The sequence below is a fragment of the Equus quagga genome, chromosome 15 (genome assembly GCF_021613505.1).
Source record: "Equus quagga isolate Etosha38 chromosome 15, UCLA_HA_Equagga_1.0, whole genome shotgun sequence".
Classification (NCBI taxonomy): Eukaryota; Metazoa; Chordata; class Mammalia; order Perissodactyla; family Equidae; genus Equus; species Equus quagga.
The window spans coordinates 10,529,633-10,548,026 of NC_060281.1; the positions used below are offsets into that span (position 1 = coordinate 10,529,633).

Here is an 18,394-nt window from a genome sequence, read left to right on the forward strand (position 1 = left end):
AGCCCTTGCTTTTAGACAGTTCTGCACATTTATTTGGAGGTTTTTGTCTTGGCTTTTCCTAGATTAAATCAACATTTTGATGGAATATAAACACATCTGTGATTTCATTTTTAGAGAATCATGTCCAGCACCTTCAGTCAGCATGTGCCAGCTCTCATCAGTTTCAGAAAATGTCTCAAGATTTTCAGGCTTGGCTGGATACAAAGAAAGAAGAGCAAAACAAGTCTCACCCAATATCAGCCAGACTCGATGTCTTGGAGTCATTACTTAAAGATCAGAAAGACTTTAGTAAAACTTTGACCGCTCAGTCTAGTATTTATGAAAAAACCATTGCAGAAGGTGAAAATCTGTTATTAAAAACACAAGGCTCTGAGAAGGCAGCCTTACAGCTACAACTCAACACAATTAAAACCAACTGGGATGGATTTAATAAGCAAGTGAGAGAAAGAGAAGACAAGATAAAAGATTCATTGGAAAAAGCCTTCAAGTATAAAGAACATGTAGAGACCCTCCGGCCGTGGATAGACAAATGTCAAGATGACCTGGAGGACATAAGGTTCTGCTTGGATCCTGCTGAAACAGAGAATTCCATTGCCAAGTTGAAGTCTCTGCAGAAGGAAATGGACCAACACTTTGGGATGGTAGAATTGCTAAACAACGCAGCCAACAGCTTGCTCAGTGTCTGTGAGATAGATAAAGAGGTTGTTACAGATGAGAACAAATCACTGATCCAGAAGGTAGACATGGTCACTGAGCAACTTCACAGTAAGAAATTCTCCCTGGAGAACATGGCCCAGAAGTTTAAAGAATTTCAAGAAGTGTCCAAAGAAGCTAAAAGGCAGCTTCAGTGTGCAAAGGAACAGCTGGATGTCCACGATTCCCTAGGCCCCCAGGCTTACAGTAACAAACACCTGACCATGTTGCAGACTCAGCAGAAGTCACTTCAGACCTTGAAGCCTCAGGTCGATTTGGCCAAAGGACTTGCACAGGACCTTGTGGTGGAAGCCTCAGACTCAAAGGGAACCTCTGACGTTTTATTACAGGCGGAAACCTTAGCTCAAGAGCACAGTGCACTAAGTGAACAGGTTGATGAAAAGTGTTCCTTCTTAGAAACCAAGCTTCAGGGCATTGGGCATTTCCAGAACACCATCCGAGAAATGTTTTCTCAGTTTGCCGAGTTCGATGATGAACTGGATAGCATGGCCCCTGTGGGGAGAGATGTAGAAACATTGCAAAAGCAAAAGGAAGCTATTAAAGCCTTTCTGAAGAAACTGGAAGCCCTCATCGCAAGCAACGACAATGCCAATAAAACCTGCAAGATGATGCTGGCCACGGAAGAAACTTCTCCTGATCTTGTTGGAATCAAAAGGGACTTGGAGGCTTTAAGCAAACAATGCAACAAATTACTCGACCGAGCACGAGCCAGAGAAGAGCAGGTTGAAGGGGCAATTGAGCGTCTTGAAGAATTCTACAGCAAATTGGAGGCATTTTCTACCCTGCTTCAGAAGGCTGAAGAGCATGAAGAGTCTCAAGGCCCTGTTGGTATGGAAACTGAGACGATTAACCAACAGCTTGATGTGTTCAAGGTAGGCAATGCTTCATTTTTACTAAGCACTTTTATTATTAAAAGAAATTACTAATGGGTGTAGAAGGAGATGGCCTGTTTTGTAGAACCTTCTAATATGATTGTCTCACAGTGTTTGAGCTTGAATGAGCATTTAGGGGGGTCATATCCAGGCATGTGGGGCAGTTCCAAGCTAACTGGGGATAAGGCCTGAGATGATATTGAGAAGTCAAAACGGTGCTTGAAAAGTTCCAGGCAAGCCTGAAACTGACATCATGGAATCTGTTTCTGATGTTCCTCACAACTGACATCTGCAGCGACCAGACCCATGTTTTGAACTCTGCCGCGGGGCCAGCCCATAACATAAAAAGCTTGTTCTCTTCATGTTCGTCTCCCAGCATTTTCTTTAATGGTGAATTATAGTCATTTCCTGCTCTTTCCCTCTTACGGTCTTCTTATCCTTCTTAATTTAATTTCTTTTGTAAACTTTTTTCTTCCAGAAGTTCATATTTTTAAAGGCAGATTGGAATTCCATGTTGTAATTCTGGTTTTATAAAACAAACATCTTGGGCATATGCCCCAGAGGATTCGGAGTAAATCATTTTTGATTGGGCTGTAAGCGCCTCAGGACGAAGAAGTGTCTGCCACTTGATAGCACTCAGTGATGCTTTGTGAATGGAACGTTAGATCAAGATGGTGGGCCCGGTTCAGTGTCATTAGTGTTGGACTCTTAGGATAGTGAGAGCAGAAGTCGCATCTCGACACGGGACAAAGATAGGTTCACCCCTGCACAGAGAGGGTCCTAAATATCAAACATGTGCTGCATAGGACTGATGGGAACCTTTGGTGTTGCCACGGGTCCTGTTCTATTCATGAGGGTGTTTTACTGTCCTGTGAAGACTAGTGTGATGCTACATCGCACCATTAGCACGTAAAGGATAACATCATTGGCAAAACTACAAATTGTGTCTTATGAGAAATAAATATAAATAAAGTGTAGTTCCAAATTCTGTGCTGTTATGTTTGACAAAGGATATTTGCTCATCCTTAATAACATTATTTAGGTGACTGAATTTTGAAAGATATCTTCAAAATAACTTCTTTTTCTTCTTCTTCTTCTTACTGCTATGATTAGTTGCTGTTTATAAAGCACCTTTGAAGCCCAGTTCCTTCAGGGCTTAAAACTCTGTGATTCTGTATTTAACTCTTGCTTCTTGGAGGTGAAGGAAACTACTTTATTGTTGACTTGACTTCCTTCGTTACTGTGTCAAACTTTCATATTTCTGGTTTGCAAAATAGACATTTCACATGTGAGAATTCTCTTTAGAAAAACAAAGTTCTGTGGCAATTGCTGCTTCAAAGAGTCCGGGAGAGCTTGAGACAGAAACTCAGACAGAAAACTCTGGAATTTTCTGTAGAACCCTGACAAAACTTGAAAGTTTCAATGACAATCATCAAGCAGTCTTTTTACTAATGAAATTTAAGCATGTTCCATGCCTTTGTGAAACGTTACCGTTTCTCCAGGATTTCTGTGAATGTGTGTAGAAAAAAAAGAGTAAGCCTTCATTTCTCTTTGCTGCCTCAACTGCTTGTAAGCAAATGGGTGAGAGTAATAACCTGGGTGCTACTGCTTGCTGATGCCTCTCCCCCCTGCTTCCCAGGCAGGACTACAGTGAAAACTGTGGCTCTCCTTGTGGAGAATTCTTTTAAAACCAAGAGAAAGCAAGAGATAGGAGGAGCTCTGTCACCATTGCAATGAAAGTGTTTTGCAAACTGGAAAGCACTAAATATGCATCATTACCATTAATGGTTACAGAGGTTGTTTTATTTGATTGTGAATAAAAATAAAGTGATCCTTTTTTCTAAGTTAAACCGCTTCGTATACTGTGTTTGTCCATTTTCTGATTACTTTGGAGAGAGTTGATTGATTTTAGTGAAATTCAATAATAAAGAATATCGTGACATACCTTCAATGTCTTGGGACCCAGTGACTAAAATAAAAGTTTCCAAGTGGACAAATCCTCTGCATTTGATATATTCCAGTGCCACAGGTAAAAAAGAATGAGAACATTGTTACGATAAATAAAGATGGTAGCCTACACAATCGCTAATTCTATTTATTTGTGTGTGTGTTCTAAAAACGATAGTTACAACAGTTAACTTCTGTTGTGGGCTTACTGTGTGTCAAGCACTCGCCTGAACTCTGTCTTTCATCGTGATAACAGTCGTGAGAGGTGGATGTTATTATTATCGCCATCTTATTATAAGGAAGCTGAGACCCAGGGAGGTTACGTGACTTGCCCGAGGTCACACAGGTAGTAAGCATCAGAGCCTGGATGTTTCCGTGGAAATAATGCAGTGTTTTGTGTCAACTTTAGTCATCATTTTGCACCTCTGATATTTCCTCTGGGAAAGTTTCAAATCATCTTTGCTGTAGCCTAATTTGCGTGGCCTGAGTAACCAGCCGTTGTTCATTTTAATCCAAACACCAGGAATACAGTGTTCTAAGAAACTGGCTGCTATGAGAAAACATGAGATAAGTGTGTGTGAAATTATCTTAGAAACTGATATGTGGCTGCTGTGATGATGATGGTGCTGGTGATGATGGTGACAATGGTGATTACCACTTCTACTACTACTGAGATGGAACCAAACATTTCATTGCCTTAGTGACTATTGCTTTCTTGATTAAAGTGGTAAATTAATTTGTTTAAAATTCAGATCTTAATTTAGTTTTTGTTGGGTATTAGGCTTTTGTTGAAATTAATTTTAACATAATATTTAGGAAGATTTAAAAAATTTTTTAAGTGGAACTTGTGTTGAGTGAAAAACTAATAGTTTGCTAAAAATAGCAAACTCGTAGTTATTGTAATTTCTAAAAATGAAACAGAAAAGCCCTGAAGTACTGGGTCTATTTTCATTATAGACTTTGAAATATCATCCAATTTGACATTGCGCTATCTGGTAAATTTAGTCTAATGTCCAGATGAAATTTTATAACAATTTTGCATAATATAAGAGAAACTGCCTTCAGAGTAGTAAGGAAACTTAATAGCTATTACCTGGTAACTCGGTAGGGGGTGCCTTCTATCTGCTGGGAGTGGAATGGATTTTTTAAACTGGGTAAACAGATTTCTCAGCTTCCATTTTTTCCCCTAAAACTTAACCTAAGAAATAGCAGTTAATATACTTGAAAGAACAGAATTAATTGATGTTTAAGATACCAACCCAAACAGAATGATTAAAAACAAATGCTATTCTGAGGCAAATGTCCTAATTCACCGTCAGTGAAAGCTGTTTCAAATTTTTGAGAATAGACTGGTATTACCTTTTGTATTAGCTTAAAGTTTTTCAACTATTTTGCTCATGTAAGTTCTGTCTACCATACGTTTTCCTACTTCTAAATACTAGTCATTGGACTAAAATGTCTGCCGAGTGAGGTGTTTTCTATTACCGCTGATAATTCAAAGCACCATTTTTTCTACCTATATTTCACCGTTACTGCATTAAATTCTATGCACACTGTCACAGATTCCTAGGCAGAAAGGAGAAAAGCCCCTTTGATGTTCCCCCTGTTGCTACCTTCTGTCGAAGATTCCTAGCTCCAGCTTATCTTCAAATCTAAACTACATGATTAAGTAATCTTAGCGTTTCCACATTTTTATTTATCAAAGACATATGTAACAAACTATATACGAGGAACATGTCCCGGCAATTCCTATGATGTCATCAACAGTCAGGTCTTCTGATCATCATGAAGTAATCATTATCACCATATTGAATTGATCTAATTTCAGTGAAGATCAAAGAAACTTGATGTTGTAATGAACATATACAGTCACGTCCTAGCTAAATATATACTGCTCCCCACCTCTATCTAGGCCATGGTCAAAGGTCTTACCTCCGAACCTGCTCATTGTTTATTTCTGGCCACTTTGGCACTGCCCCAATTGTTCTTCAGTTTGTCCCCACAAATGAACACATCACTAGTGCAAGTCTCTCTGAACCGAAGATGCCTTTGTATTTTCAAAATGGAAATAGCATTACACAGAACAGAGAATTTTTAGGCCAAGTCAGAAGCAGAGGCAGAGACTGGAGCATGCGCCTAATTAGACGGTGATACACTTTCTCTGGTCCATTGGAAGGCATTGTTTAACGAGGCACCATCATCGTTTGAATATCAGGCAAACTGCAGTGCCAGGTGGCAGGACGCTAGAGAAGCCAGGCACTTTGAGTGCTATTTGTAAACAGTATTGCCGAAATAAATCACTCCAAATATCTTATTAAGGTATTTTTTAAGTGATCCTAAAACAACTTCTGTGATGTCACCATATTTTTAGAGATAAAATTAAACTGTCCCAAGAATGCTTTAGTAGTGGTTTTTAAGTGTACCTGTATTGATATGTAGACGTTGATGAGGAATTGCTCTCCATTTTTGTTGAGAATAGGGGAAATTAAATAAAGCTTTTGCCAAAGGGCTTTTTGTTAGGGAAAAATTCTTACTTGACTGGGTTTTTGTTAATGAGACTGTGTTAGCAAGGAGGCTGCATGATACCTTCCTCTGGTATTTTTAAAGGTGAAAATATTTTCACTATAGACACTGTAACTTGATGCATGGGCTTTAAAGGAAGGTCACAGTATTTCGTCAGCTACATCACAGTGGTGTTTAGGGTTTTAGAAAGAAAGAATATCACATACGCTGGGCAAGAGAGAAGCGCCACCGAGGCAAGGACCAGAAGATAAAGAGTTGGAGCTGATCTGCCCTGTCGTGTTGGTAGTGCCTCCTCTTGTCACCGCGCAGACGGGGCGTGACAGGTGGGTGCCCTCTGTCCTACATCACACAACGTATGCTGCTCTGAAAGGGCTGACAGAAGGGAGGTTGGCACTGCGAGTTCTCTTTCCGCTTTTGCCGCCAGCTAATGCTGTGACTCTATGTTGCAAGGCCTCTTGAAACTTCTCTTGCTGCAGATAAGATTGAGGAATGAAAGTAAGGTTCTGAGGGCAGTTCCACCCAGAGACTTTATACCAGGGGATCGTTTTTAAATGTGTTTTGTGAACAGGATAATCTTGCATTACCATTTTAAAGTGATCCCCAAAACACCAAAATGTAGCATGTACTGTCATTATCATAGGCCTCCCTTGAATAAAAGGAGACCTACATAATTTATTTAACTAATGTGGAAAGTTGCTTCAAGGTGTGTATGTGTCTGTGTGTGAGAGAGACAGACTGAGAGAGAAGAATTTGCTTTGTTGTTAGGAAATTATACATTGGTTTTCTGATAAGAAAGTTGGACTGGTAAATAGTTTTTAAAGATTTATCTACGTCTCTAATCATTCATTAAATAATAGTCACCGCTAGGTAGGCACTGTGATTGCAAATTAAGTGAAAAAACTTTTGGAGCTGTTCAAGACCCAGGATACCCCAAGAAAATGTGTATGCTTGCATATCCTGTTCCTCGCATATCTTTAATTGTCTTAATTTTGAAGATTACTTTATTTCTTTTGTCAGTGTTTTAATATGAGGGGTATTTTCAGGTTTTGTTTGGTTTCTGGATTTTGTTTCTCTGATGGAAATTGAATGGAGCTATTAACATGTACATTGGTTTTGCTTGTTGGAAGGCTTTTTAAAAAAATCTGAACTTTTAAGAATTTGAACATATGCATATAATTCATGATGTTTACATATAGAGTCATTTTCTGTTACGGAGGATATTTTTTATCCACTGTCACCTGAACACCATATCGAACATGGGGGCAAAATATAGTCTTAGTATTGTAGTAACTTAGAGGAAGAATAGCAAGTGCTTATTAAAGGTATTTCCCATCAAGATCAAAGAGTGAATCTAAGAAGTATTTCTGAATTTGTTTGCTTTTGTGGTGGGGTCTGAATAGCCTACTTTCTTTTACTTATAAACTGTTTTCCACTGAGAGAAACATCTTTGCATATTCATCTGATGAATATCCTCGAAAACCCTTTAGAAATTTATGGGAAGAAGTTTATTAGTTTGAAAACTAAAAACATAGGATGCTTTCAGTTTTCATTAGCTAATGGCCTATTGGTTTTAGAAAGAATAATAGAAATCGTTGCTCCTAAGGCCTGTTTTTGTACTTAGAGCAGAAAAGTGCACATCTCTGGTTTGGTTTCTAATCCAGATTTCAGGAGCTTTTGGGCAAGGAGGATGCTTTTGTCAGTTTTCATGGATAATGTCTCATTTATTCACACAGACGTTTTCCCACTTATTGCACATTGAATTCTCAGTATCTCCAATCTTTCAGCTCTTTCAGTTGATAAAATTAGCCTTTAACTTTTCTGTGAAGTCGGTTGTTGCACTTAGGGGTAAGATAGTTCAGGAACTTCCCTTTTTAAAGATTTAACTTCAGAAGTATAAAATGAGAAAGTGGTACTGTTTTGTTTATAATTCGGTTAACATTTGTGCACTTTTCCAAAATCATCTGCCTTACGAAGATACTTTCGCTAGGCCACATCTAGTTGGCTGTGTAAGGGAGGTCACGTTAGGTTTTGAGAACATTTAACACTGATTTCCGTATGTATGAAAAAATAGTGTTGACCGTTTTTCAGAAAAACTTTGCTCATTTTATTCATTATGGATTTCTCTCTTATGAAAATGTGAGATCTAGGTATCACCGGTAATATTTGACACAGTTTAATATATCTTGTTTTTATTAACATTAGAGACTATAACATTTAAAGTAGCTGTGCAAACCAAATTTGGGAGGAAAAGATAAACCAGTCCAGTTCTGCTCTAAATACACATTCTTTTATGTTATCCAGATACATCTTTGCAATATGACTTCAGACAACAAAGATATATAAGTTATTGTCAGAAATCCCAATAGTAATGGTACAGATTTTAACTTGAATCAGAATGTATTACGATCATCATCTGTAGAATTAGTTGAAATCAGTTTCATGAAATAGGAATTCAGTTATTAAATAAATGGCATATACTCAGACATAACCAACTAGAGGACATTTTCCCAGAGCACTCCCCACTTGCAGACTCCATCCAGCCCATTTTCTCCTCCACGTTCTCCACTGTAGTGTAAGGTGTGTAAGGGCAGTCGCACAGCATCTCTGTGTACCAGCGTTCTGCTGGTGCTGGCCATGGTGTTTGACAGATAGGGAGCCCTATTTGATGAATGGGTGAACTTATGAATGAATTAGCTTTATGGTTTTAAAAATGCACTATCTACCTCAAGTGTGAGGTTACACGTTGCTCTTCTTAGCTTTACATAAGGCTAGAAGAATAATGTGCTAATAATGATTCAAGTCGGAGTCTGAGGTGGACTGAATTAGGGCCATTCTCTCCTATGAAAAGTTCTGTGAGGATCTCAGACTGTTTAGAGAAAGGTACTCCATCCACCTTTCATGGAAACTTTATTATGAATACTGCCATGAATAAGAAGCTTTCTAGGTTTACAAATCAAGATAGCGGCAGTGGAGAGTGAAACCCTTAGTCTCTGCTAATTCCCGGCCTAGTGCCCAACCCGCTGCTCACACATGGCAACTGTGTGCATGTGTTTCTTTCTCTTATTATCAGCACCTCAGGACAGCCTGTGTACTTGAACACCACAGGATCAGCTGCTGGTTGAAATATTTCACTTCTTGACTATGAAAAATGGGCATTGATACTGAGTTGCAGCTAACGATCGTTGAATGGGTGTGTTAACCTATAGAGTTCTGGTTATGGGTAGATTTTTTAAAGATTCAATTCTGAGGTTTATACAAATAATTTTGGAATGTTTTCTCATTAAAGGTATAAAAGTTCCCTCCCACATCTTTTCTGTAAAATTATCCAAGTATAAGGTTGTTTTTACTAGAAGTGCCTTTTTCACTTGGGGTCAGCGCAGTTTTATTTACGTTCAAAGGATTATTGTTTTGAGAGGCTGAGGAAAGACTGCCTTCATTTGTAACTCTGTCTGCTCCTCTGGCAATGTTGCTTTTTTCATAAAATAAAGAATGGATAGATATTATTTAATTTAAATAAAACTATTAATTTTCCCTACAAAAGCTGAGGTTTGGCTTGCTGAATTTATTTTCAAGCAGTATTTTTAGGGTGTTTGTACAATAGATAAAAAATCTGAGGATGTGATTTTGTTTATTAAATACCAGAGTCACTTACTGCCCTTGATCTTTGCCTGGGCCTTGCATTAACCTGAAGAGGACCCTGTGGTTATTAGTGACTGATAGTATTCATGTCAGCGGTGCTCAGGGCTCCCTTCCCACAGGAATAATTTCCTCTGGAGAACAGATAGACTTGAACTTGGGCTTTAAAAAGGAAGGACACAACACTTTCCCTCCTTTAAAGTGATCCGCCTGCACTTTGCGTCGCAGATTCTGCTTAAACAGAGTCAGCAGCTGCAGTGTATGAGAGTGTGGTTTCAACCAAAGGACAGGGACCTGGGTAGCTCTTTTTTCCCTCGTTTAATATTCAAATGAGCGCGGTCACCGGATGCTCGCAAAATGATTTCTTCGCGGAGCTCCTGGTGTCAGGTTCGGCTTCTGCAAGCCCTTGGCTCCCTTCCCATTTTGAACCAGGTGGTGGGCCCTCGGTGATCTCTGAACCCGAGCTGCCCTCTCTCCAGTTCCAGGACTGGGTCGATTTGCGCTGATGTCACCACCAAGCTGTTGTAGTGCAGCGTCTCGGCCTCTAGGTACCTCCCCCTGAAACAGCTCGCCGGCTCTGAGAAGAGCAAGGAGTCAAAGAAAAGATGACTGCGAAGTTAAGTCACGGGAGGGCGTAGCCGCGAAGTGATAGAGCTGTGCGGCCGGAGCGCCCGGGGCGAAGGGACCGAGCTGCGGTTCCCGAAAGCGAGAGGGCGTTGCTGGGAGCACCCTGGCTGGGGAGGATGCCTGCCGGGGACCGCGCCGCCCTGAGGAGCTGGGGACCGCGCAGGAGGTCCCTGCCGGAGTTCCTGTTCTGCCTCCACCGCCACCTCTGCCTCTCTCCAGCTGCTAAAATGAAAGCTAAGCTGCGGCCACGGTTGGTCAGTTTCAAAGGCTAGAGTTGTCTCTGTTTTCAGCTGAATGTGAATTACGCTGCCTGTGCCTTAGAGGAAACCGGAGCTCTTCTTTGCTGCACTTGCCTCAGGTGGAATAAGCCTTCTTAAGGAGGATCAGATAAGACTCTTTGGAAATGAATTTTTTTTTTTTAAAGGAGAGTTTATAGTCCATCATGCTTTCTAACTGTTTACTTTAAACGGTTGCTGGATTGTACTGGCCTGGCTGTCCAAAAGTCTAATTTTTTTCCATTGGGTAGTTCTGTATAGCCTCGAGGACGCTTAATAAGGGAAGAAAAACTGCCTTTTGAATCAAGATTATTTATAGCTACTCCCCAAAAAAGTACAAGAAAATTTTGACTTTCTTACAGGTTCGACTTAACTTATTTTTCTCTGAAGATTTATTCTGTGCCTTGATCTGAACAATACATGGTCCCTGTGTTTGTCTTTTAAGTTTCTAAAGCATGGTTTATTTATAAAGGAGATGGAGTTTTTGCAAGCCATCTTTAAGTGGATTACAGTTAACCAGAACTCTGCCGAAATTAGCATTCAGCCTGTTAAAATGCTTGCTCATTTGGAAATTTTAATCTGGAAATCTCAGATGCAAAATTAAACTAAAAAGGGAAAAGGACTGACAATGGAAGGTTGTGAGTGTTTGAGCCACTGTTAAGTGTGTGTTTGTTTTTTCTGTGTTTTTGAGTGTGCGAAAGGGAACTTTGGGGGCTGGGGGAGCAAGGGAAGGAGATTTCTGTTCTCTGTTCTTGATGCACTTTATTTTTTAGAATCGTTCTAAAAACACCCAGGTGAAAGGGTAGTTGCATTTAGACTGATGCACTGATGATGACCTTCAACACCTCATATATTAGGACGTAGAGTGTTTGAGTATGTTGTCTTTACGCTGAAGACACTTCGTAGTTCTGTTCAGAAGTATACTTTTTTGAAAGATGCTTATTTCTTATTTTCTGTGTCAAGAGCTACAATATTTGTTTTAACTAGCTACAAAATGGGGAAGCCACTCAGCAGACCAGACTGTTTACGTCAGAATCCGCCCTGTGTAGGGAAGGGTGAAGAGGAGGAGGACCTAAATATCGAAGACTGTTACGTCCCACAGCGGTCCATCTATGACACTGTCAGACTGAACGAGCAGATAGACTCCGGTTCCAAAGGCAGCCTGTCTTCCAGGCATTTCACAGATCGGACATTACCCTACAGTCACAGAACACTGGATGTTAGTTCTTTATGCTCCAATGGTGCCCCTGCTTCTTCCAGTGCATTTGAGCTGAGAGGTCGTGAAGCTAACAAACTAGATGAAAAGATGATCTTTGATGCCCTCAAACTAAATAGTGATATCATTCGAACCACAGGACTACCCAAAGCCAAATCTCATGCGGAAAAGAAAGAGCATAGACGGTCATGGCGAATGTTTGTCCCAGCCAATTTTATGGATTATGCAAACAAAAGTGAAAGCTCTTTTGCGGAAGCTACTGATATGTCAGATGCGGTTACCAAGGCCAGCAAGTGCAGGTGGGGCACTAATTCTCTCACGTCAGAGGAGGATGACTCTGGGTTGTGCAGCCCTCTAGCAGAGAGGGAAGAAAAGCAGGGCATTCTAACCGGAGACCAGTCACGAATTCGCAGTTTGTCTTCTACTGAAGATATTCCTACAGCAGAGCAATATGGACCATTTTTTTCTGTTAATTCCATTAGCGAACAGAAAATTCCATTGCTTTCGTGTAGACGTGCCCACCCCGATGAAAACTTCAAAATGACTTTACATGATGTTTCTCCACTGGAGGAAGGAAGGTGTGTAGACGGTCAAAGGGAAATCCCTGGTGAGAATTGCTGCCCGCAGGATGATTTGAAAGAGAGAGCTGTTAAGCGTGACCTATTAATTGTGACAAGAGATGGAGAAAACTTCTCTAACCCTGCAGAGGAAGGGAAAACATGTGGTCCCGGAGAGCCCCAGATCACAGCACAAAGCAGGGAACTTGTGGAAGATTCTTCTGAGGATTTAGATCTCTCTCACACAGATCTGGGGGGAAATGATGTCGATCGTGGTAGCACAAGCTTAGTAGAAAATGTGGCACTGTTGACACAATATGGTATGGAAGAATCCAACGTAGCATCTAAGGAGGAAGTGGAGGCTCCCCTCTCTGCCCAGGAGACGGAGGTGATCCATAAGAAGTGCTCCCCAAAATTCATACCAGTAAGAAAGCAAGCAGCTCCCAGAAAAACAAGGGCCCAGGCAGGAATATTGGACACAGTCTGCAATGGCTTTCACTCAGTTCAGGTAATTAATGGAAATGAGAAACTCTGCAGTGCCAAAAAGTTGGTGGTTCTGGTTTAAAGTGGTCACTAGTGTTTCTCATAATGATCAAATCCAGTCCGTTATTTTGGGGGTTTGACTAGTACCCTACAAAGCGCCAGATATTGATAAGTTGATCCCTATAACAAATTAATTAGGGGCTGTTTTTGAGAAGAATGATTACTCCCAGCTGCCTAGAGTCCTGCCATGGATGGTGCAGCTGGTGGCTGCTCTCCTTCGTTTAGAATGCCCCCACTTTGAATTGATGTTCACATTAGGCTTTTGCACAACTTGTGGTTTAAGACACTGCCATTTAAGGGCAGTTATATTGGACTTATTAAGCTTGAACAGGCTTAGTCATGAAGGGACAAACACAGTATTATATTGTTGTGGCCCGAGAAGGGCGCTACTCAAATGAAGGGCTTTTTAAATGTGTGGAAAATGTTCTCTCAGGAGCTCTGCACGTGGGAGCAGAGAAGCGATCGTGCTGTATTTTGCAGTCCTTATAGCTCCTAACTTGTTGAGAGTGGTGAATGAGGTCAGAAAGTAAAGCCTGCAGCCTTGTCATAAGTAGAGGTTGTTTGTCAAGCCTGTAATTTTTTTCTTCCCACTCAGATTGAAGTTCAGCTATTTTGGTCCTTTTACCAAACTCTTCTGGTAAACTTTGTCCCAGTGGTAATTTCATTTTATTTTAAGCTTCTGTTTGTGTTTGTGTGCTTACGGGTGGATTAGGGGGAGAGTCTCTCATCATAGGTATTCTTTTACCACTGAGAGATAAAGAATTTGGACACTATCAGAAAAGTTCCTTTTCTCAGTCTATGAAATAATTGCTCTGGTCAGCAGTGCCTTTCCTTGAGCATACATTAAATGACAGGCAAGTTTAAAAGCTTAGCAAGGTACGTTTTTATGTAAAAGATTTGTGGAAAGTAATTAAACTCTTAGGAATATATAGATTCTTTAGTAGTTATCTTTTTTAACCTATCTTTTGGAACACTTTAGAAAATTACCACGACTCACCTGAACCTACTTTGATAGGAAATCCTAAAATTAATTTCTTTAAAACCAAGATCAGAGGTTAAGGCAATTTACCTGGAACATTTTATTAGGTTTTTTGTTTTGAAAGATAGCTGAGGGATAGATAAAACTTTCCCTGAATCCTTATGTACCAGGTAAGTTCCTGGAATTAAGAATGAGGCAGTTTTCCTACCCGTCCCTTTTTTTGTAAGTAGTAAAACGTGTCCACCACTGTTAGTTCCTAGAAGTAGTAACCGAGAGAGTGGTGTAGAAAAGAAGTAGAATCATAGAACCCAATTTTGTTTTCACCACCTTGCTGCAACTTTCTGTTGACTTATTAGGTAAATTAATACCTTTTTAAAAAATTATAAAAGCTTATTTTTTTCTTAATGATTGGGCGAATTATAATCTCTTTGGTCATGTGTAATTTTTTTTATATTTAGTATTTTATAGAGATAATTAGCCATGTGGAAATTATCTATATGAATTTTCTATAGAAGAAACTTGGGCTTTTTGCTAGGTGGGGACTTGTACAGGAAGTGATCATTTATTTCTTTCCTGTTCTTTAATTTGCTCATTTATACAATAACACAGGAGTATTCTGTATGGTAGGCCTTGGGCCAGAGTCTGGAGAGTTTGTCTCTTGCAGCCGCTACATCTTTCCAAATTATTTTCCATATTGTGCCTGTCATTTTTTTCTCAAGTGCTATTTGGACATTTGCCTTTATGATGTTTTCATATTCATATCTGTTAACTGCCCATTCACTTGGACTATTGATATATAGTGTCCTAGATTATAATGGCTCTGAACCCCAACCTTGTCTTATCTTAATATCCAGCTGAAACTTTCCTTCCTTAGTTAATTTATTTTCTTTGTGGCATCCTTCAAGCCCTATATGAAAAATATTTGTGTTGTGTATGAGAGGGTTGATATATCTATGCCCAGTATTATCTGTTGAGGGGTTGATGTCATCCACCTCAAGATATAAATATAATTTTTCTATACTGATCTTCATTTGGCAAATAATTTCTGGGTACATATTACATACTGGGTACTGTGGTAGGTCCAGGACATAGAACTACCATAAGGAAAATAGAAATTTCTGCTTCTGTAGAACTTGCATTTTTGTCTCACGCATTAGATTTTTTGCCAGTCACAGGCAACTAGGGGACCATAGGCTGGATGGGATGGAGAGTCAGGGAGAGTTCTGGGAAACCACTGGCACTGCAGGGACCACGAGTAACCAGAGTTGTTGTGCTGGCGATGTGTAGGATCAGGTCCATGGTCCTGCAAGCCTGTTGGCGTCTTGATTGGCATTGAAGGGGCTAGATGTGTATGGATCCATACTATTGCAGCACCTGTCTATATCTTTTCCCTTTTCCTCTCCTTGTATTTTGGCTCCTCTGGCCAGTCATAAATTGGCCTCTTGGCTCACCTCATCTTCTTGCCAGTGATTCCCATTTCCAACTTGAGTCTCAGACTTCAGTTACCAACCAACAGCAGCCATCCTTAGAAGACCTTATAAGGATCCTTGGCCAGTAAGACTCATCTTGGGCCCATCTTATCATTTTGTTCCTTGGCATTTTCCATACCATACATTTTTTGCTGGAGTTAAATTGGAATGGTAGGGAATTTCTAGTGCTGTGATAATAAAGCAATAGAGAGGACACATATATTCTTTTCTTGGTTTCACAGTTAATCTGAGCAAATGTACTTAGGATATCATTATTTAATATTCCTGAGTGGTTTTGATAAATACTATGGATTTATATTTAGTTTACTGCCTTCTTATTACTTACAAGGTAGCTATGACCTATGAATAGGCAGCAAAATTTATCTTTACCTCTTATAATGGATAACCGATCATTGAACATGTTTGTATTTTGTGGTTGTTAGATAATATAATTCATATAATTAGTGCTCTTCCAATGCAGGTATTCCAAAAAGAAGAGATCGAACCCTTGCAGATTAAGCAGCAAGACGTGAACTGGTTAGGTCAAGGCCTTATTCAGAGTGCTTCTAAAAACACTAGCACCCAGCGTTTGGAGCACGACCTGGATGATGTCAATGCCCGATGGAAGACTCTCAACAAGAAGGTCATTTTCTCATCCCTTCATTTTCATTTTTGTCAATTATTATTTGCTAGCATTCGTCGTGACCACTAATCATATTTACAGTAGCCAAACTCCCCTAAATGTGTCTACTTTTTGATATTGCTATAAACTGGATGGCCCAACGCAGGTGCCCACAGGAGCTCGGTAGGGCGCTTAAGTGAAAGAAGTGAGCTGGTGAAACAGGGCCTCTCCCTCTCGTTTTCTTGACTTTGATGGAGACACAGTAGTGCAGGTGGCCCACGATCCGTGGCCTAGGTTGAGAGAGCACACATGCCTCTAAAGGTTCGGTAGCTCCTTAGCTCCAGCAGGTCATTGCCACGGAGGGGTCTAGGCTCACTGTTGCCGGATAGTCTACTTACTTTCAAAAGAACCTGCAAATCTGACTTTTTATGTGACGCTTTCTAATTTTCAAGTGTCAGCAACTAATTTTACACTGGATAATAGCTCACACCACGTAAGCGAAAGCAACTATGTCTGTCAGCCCTGGACGAAGGGTTTGCCAACGTCACGATAGACCATCAACTCCAAATGCTATTTCACCTGTAAGATGTAGATCCCACCTTTTTCTCCATGTCCTTGAGGGAAAACACTGGAAAACGGTGCTCTGCTCTCTGAAGAGATACCGCTGACACACAGCAGCAGCGCTTTGCATGGCATAGATGATCAGAACACTGGTATTGGACGGCCGTGCTTGTCTGGAGGTGGCAGTTATTGTTCTTGTCCTCTTCTCTGCATTGAAATCTTAGGCGTTGCCAGGTCTCAGGACTACGTTTATCATTGTTTAAAGTCTGATGCATATTGTAGTGCTCTTCAGACACAAATGGTGCAGTGTCAGGTGTAAGTATTATCCACAGTGCTTAAAATATCACGCCTACTACTTCTTCAGTCCAAAAGGAAAAGATGTATGAGGAGGGGAACAGAATATCACTGTGCAGGACTGAGACCCCATTTACTAGAAGACAAAGACCCTGCTCTGTCAGAAAAGGGCTCTAGAACTTGGAGCTCACAGAATTTCATGGGATGCTTTATAGTTATTTTCCCTAGCAAAATGTAATTCTGATTCTCCCTGCTATGTTAGTTTTTTTTTTTAAATTGTAGTCTTTTTAAAAAAATTATTATCCCTGATATTAATCAATAGGAAATAAAAAATGAATCCCAGGGATAAGGATAAAAATAACCAAAGCATTGTTGTAGTAACCTTAAAATATTTGAATCATTTATGTTTTGAATATTTTTAAAACCTCAAACATTTCACCTTTTACATTGACTGTTCAGGATGGCAACCTTGTCTTCTTGGCCTACTTGCTGAAGTTTGTCTCTTTTTCACCCCTATCCTGCCCACTATCAGTGCTTTGGGTAAACTTTAAGTGAAAAAGAAAAGAAAATCTGAGCATGAAAAGGAGTGGCTGGCGGGCAAATTTCATTTTTTTATGAAACAAGTGAATAAAATTGGAACAACTGGACCTTTGCAGGTGGCTCAGAGGGCGGCCCAGTTGCAGGAGGCGCTGCTGCACTGTGGGAGGTTCCAGGACGCCCTGGAGTCCCTGCTCAGCTGGATGGCGGACACCGAGGAGCTTGTGGCCAATCAGAAGCCCCCGTCGGCCGAGTTCAAAGTGGTGAAGGCCCAGATACAAGAGCAAAAGGTAAGTTAGTGCTGCTTTTGAATTGTGTTTCATGTTAAATCTTAGTCATGAGAGTAAAACTTACCTACCTTGTGACTCTCTTTATTTATATCCTATTAATATGAGTTATTATATTTTATAAACCAGTTAACTGGTTATCGATGACTACACTTTAGTTTTTAGTCATTCGACAAATTTTTATTGAACATCTCCCATGGATCAGGCACTGTTCCAGGTGCTAGAGACACATCACTGAATAAGAAAGATAAAAATTCCTCATTGAGTTTAAGATTTAGTGGGAATGGAGGAACGGAGAGAGAGACAATAAACCGAGTAAGTAAATTATGATGTTAGCAAGTGATAAATAAAGCAAGGATGGGAGATAAGAATCAGGAAATGAAAGAGCAAGGATGCGAACAGAAAATACTAGAATGGATAGGGGTGTTTGTGTGCAATTTTAAATAGAGTAGTCAGGGAAGGCCTCGGTCACTGAAAAGGTGACTTTGGACAGAAATTTCATTGTTCTCTTATATATTAGGTTGAGCCATATGAAGTTGCCTTTTTAATAGATTAAATACAGGTGCTTTCTTATGGTTCAGCCTATACTAAAGAGGCAAATATTTGGTTCATAGATGCCAAGGAGCATGCTACTCTGTCTTTTGACACTACTAATAGAGGACCAGGTAGGAAAGACACGCTCGTTGGAAGGACGATAGCTGTTTGGGACCACCCTTACCATTTTTGTGTCCTGAT

At 40.1% G+C, this 18,394-nt stretch overlaps 1 protein-coding gene across 24 annotated transcripts in view; it reads left to right on the top strand.

The window, feature by feature from the left end:
- Positions 1 to 18,394, top strand: part of DST (dystonin) — a 439,342-nt gene that overhangs the window by 347,127 nt on the left and 73,821 nt on the right. For all 24 annotated transcript variants that reach the window (XM_046639567.1, XM_046639575.1, XM_046639568.1 and 21 more), the window contains 3 exons: positions 115 to 1,586; positions 15,840 to 16,001; positions 17,492 to 17,662. In XM_046639567.1, the coding sequence (XP_046495523.1) occupies positions 115 to 1,586; positions 15,840 to 16,001; positions 17,492 to 17,662 (1,805 nt within the window). The remainder of the gene's footprint in view (positions 1 to 114; positions 1,587 to 15,839; positions 16,002 to 17,491; positions 17,663 to 18,394) is intronic.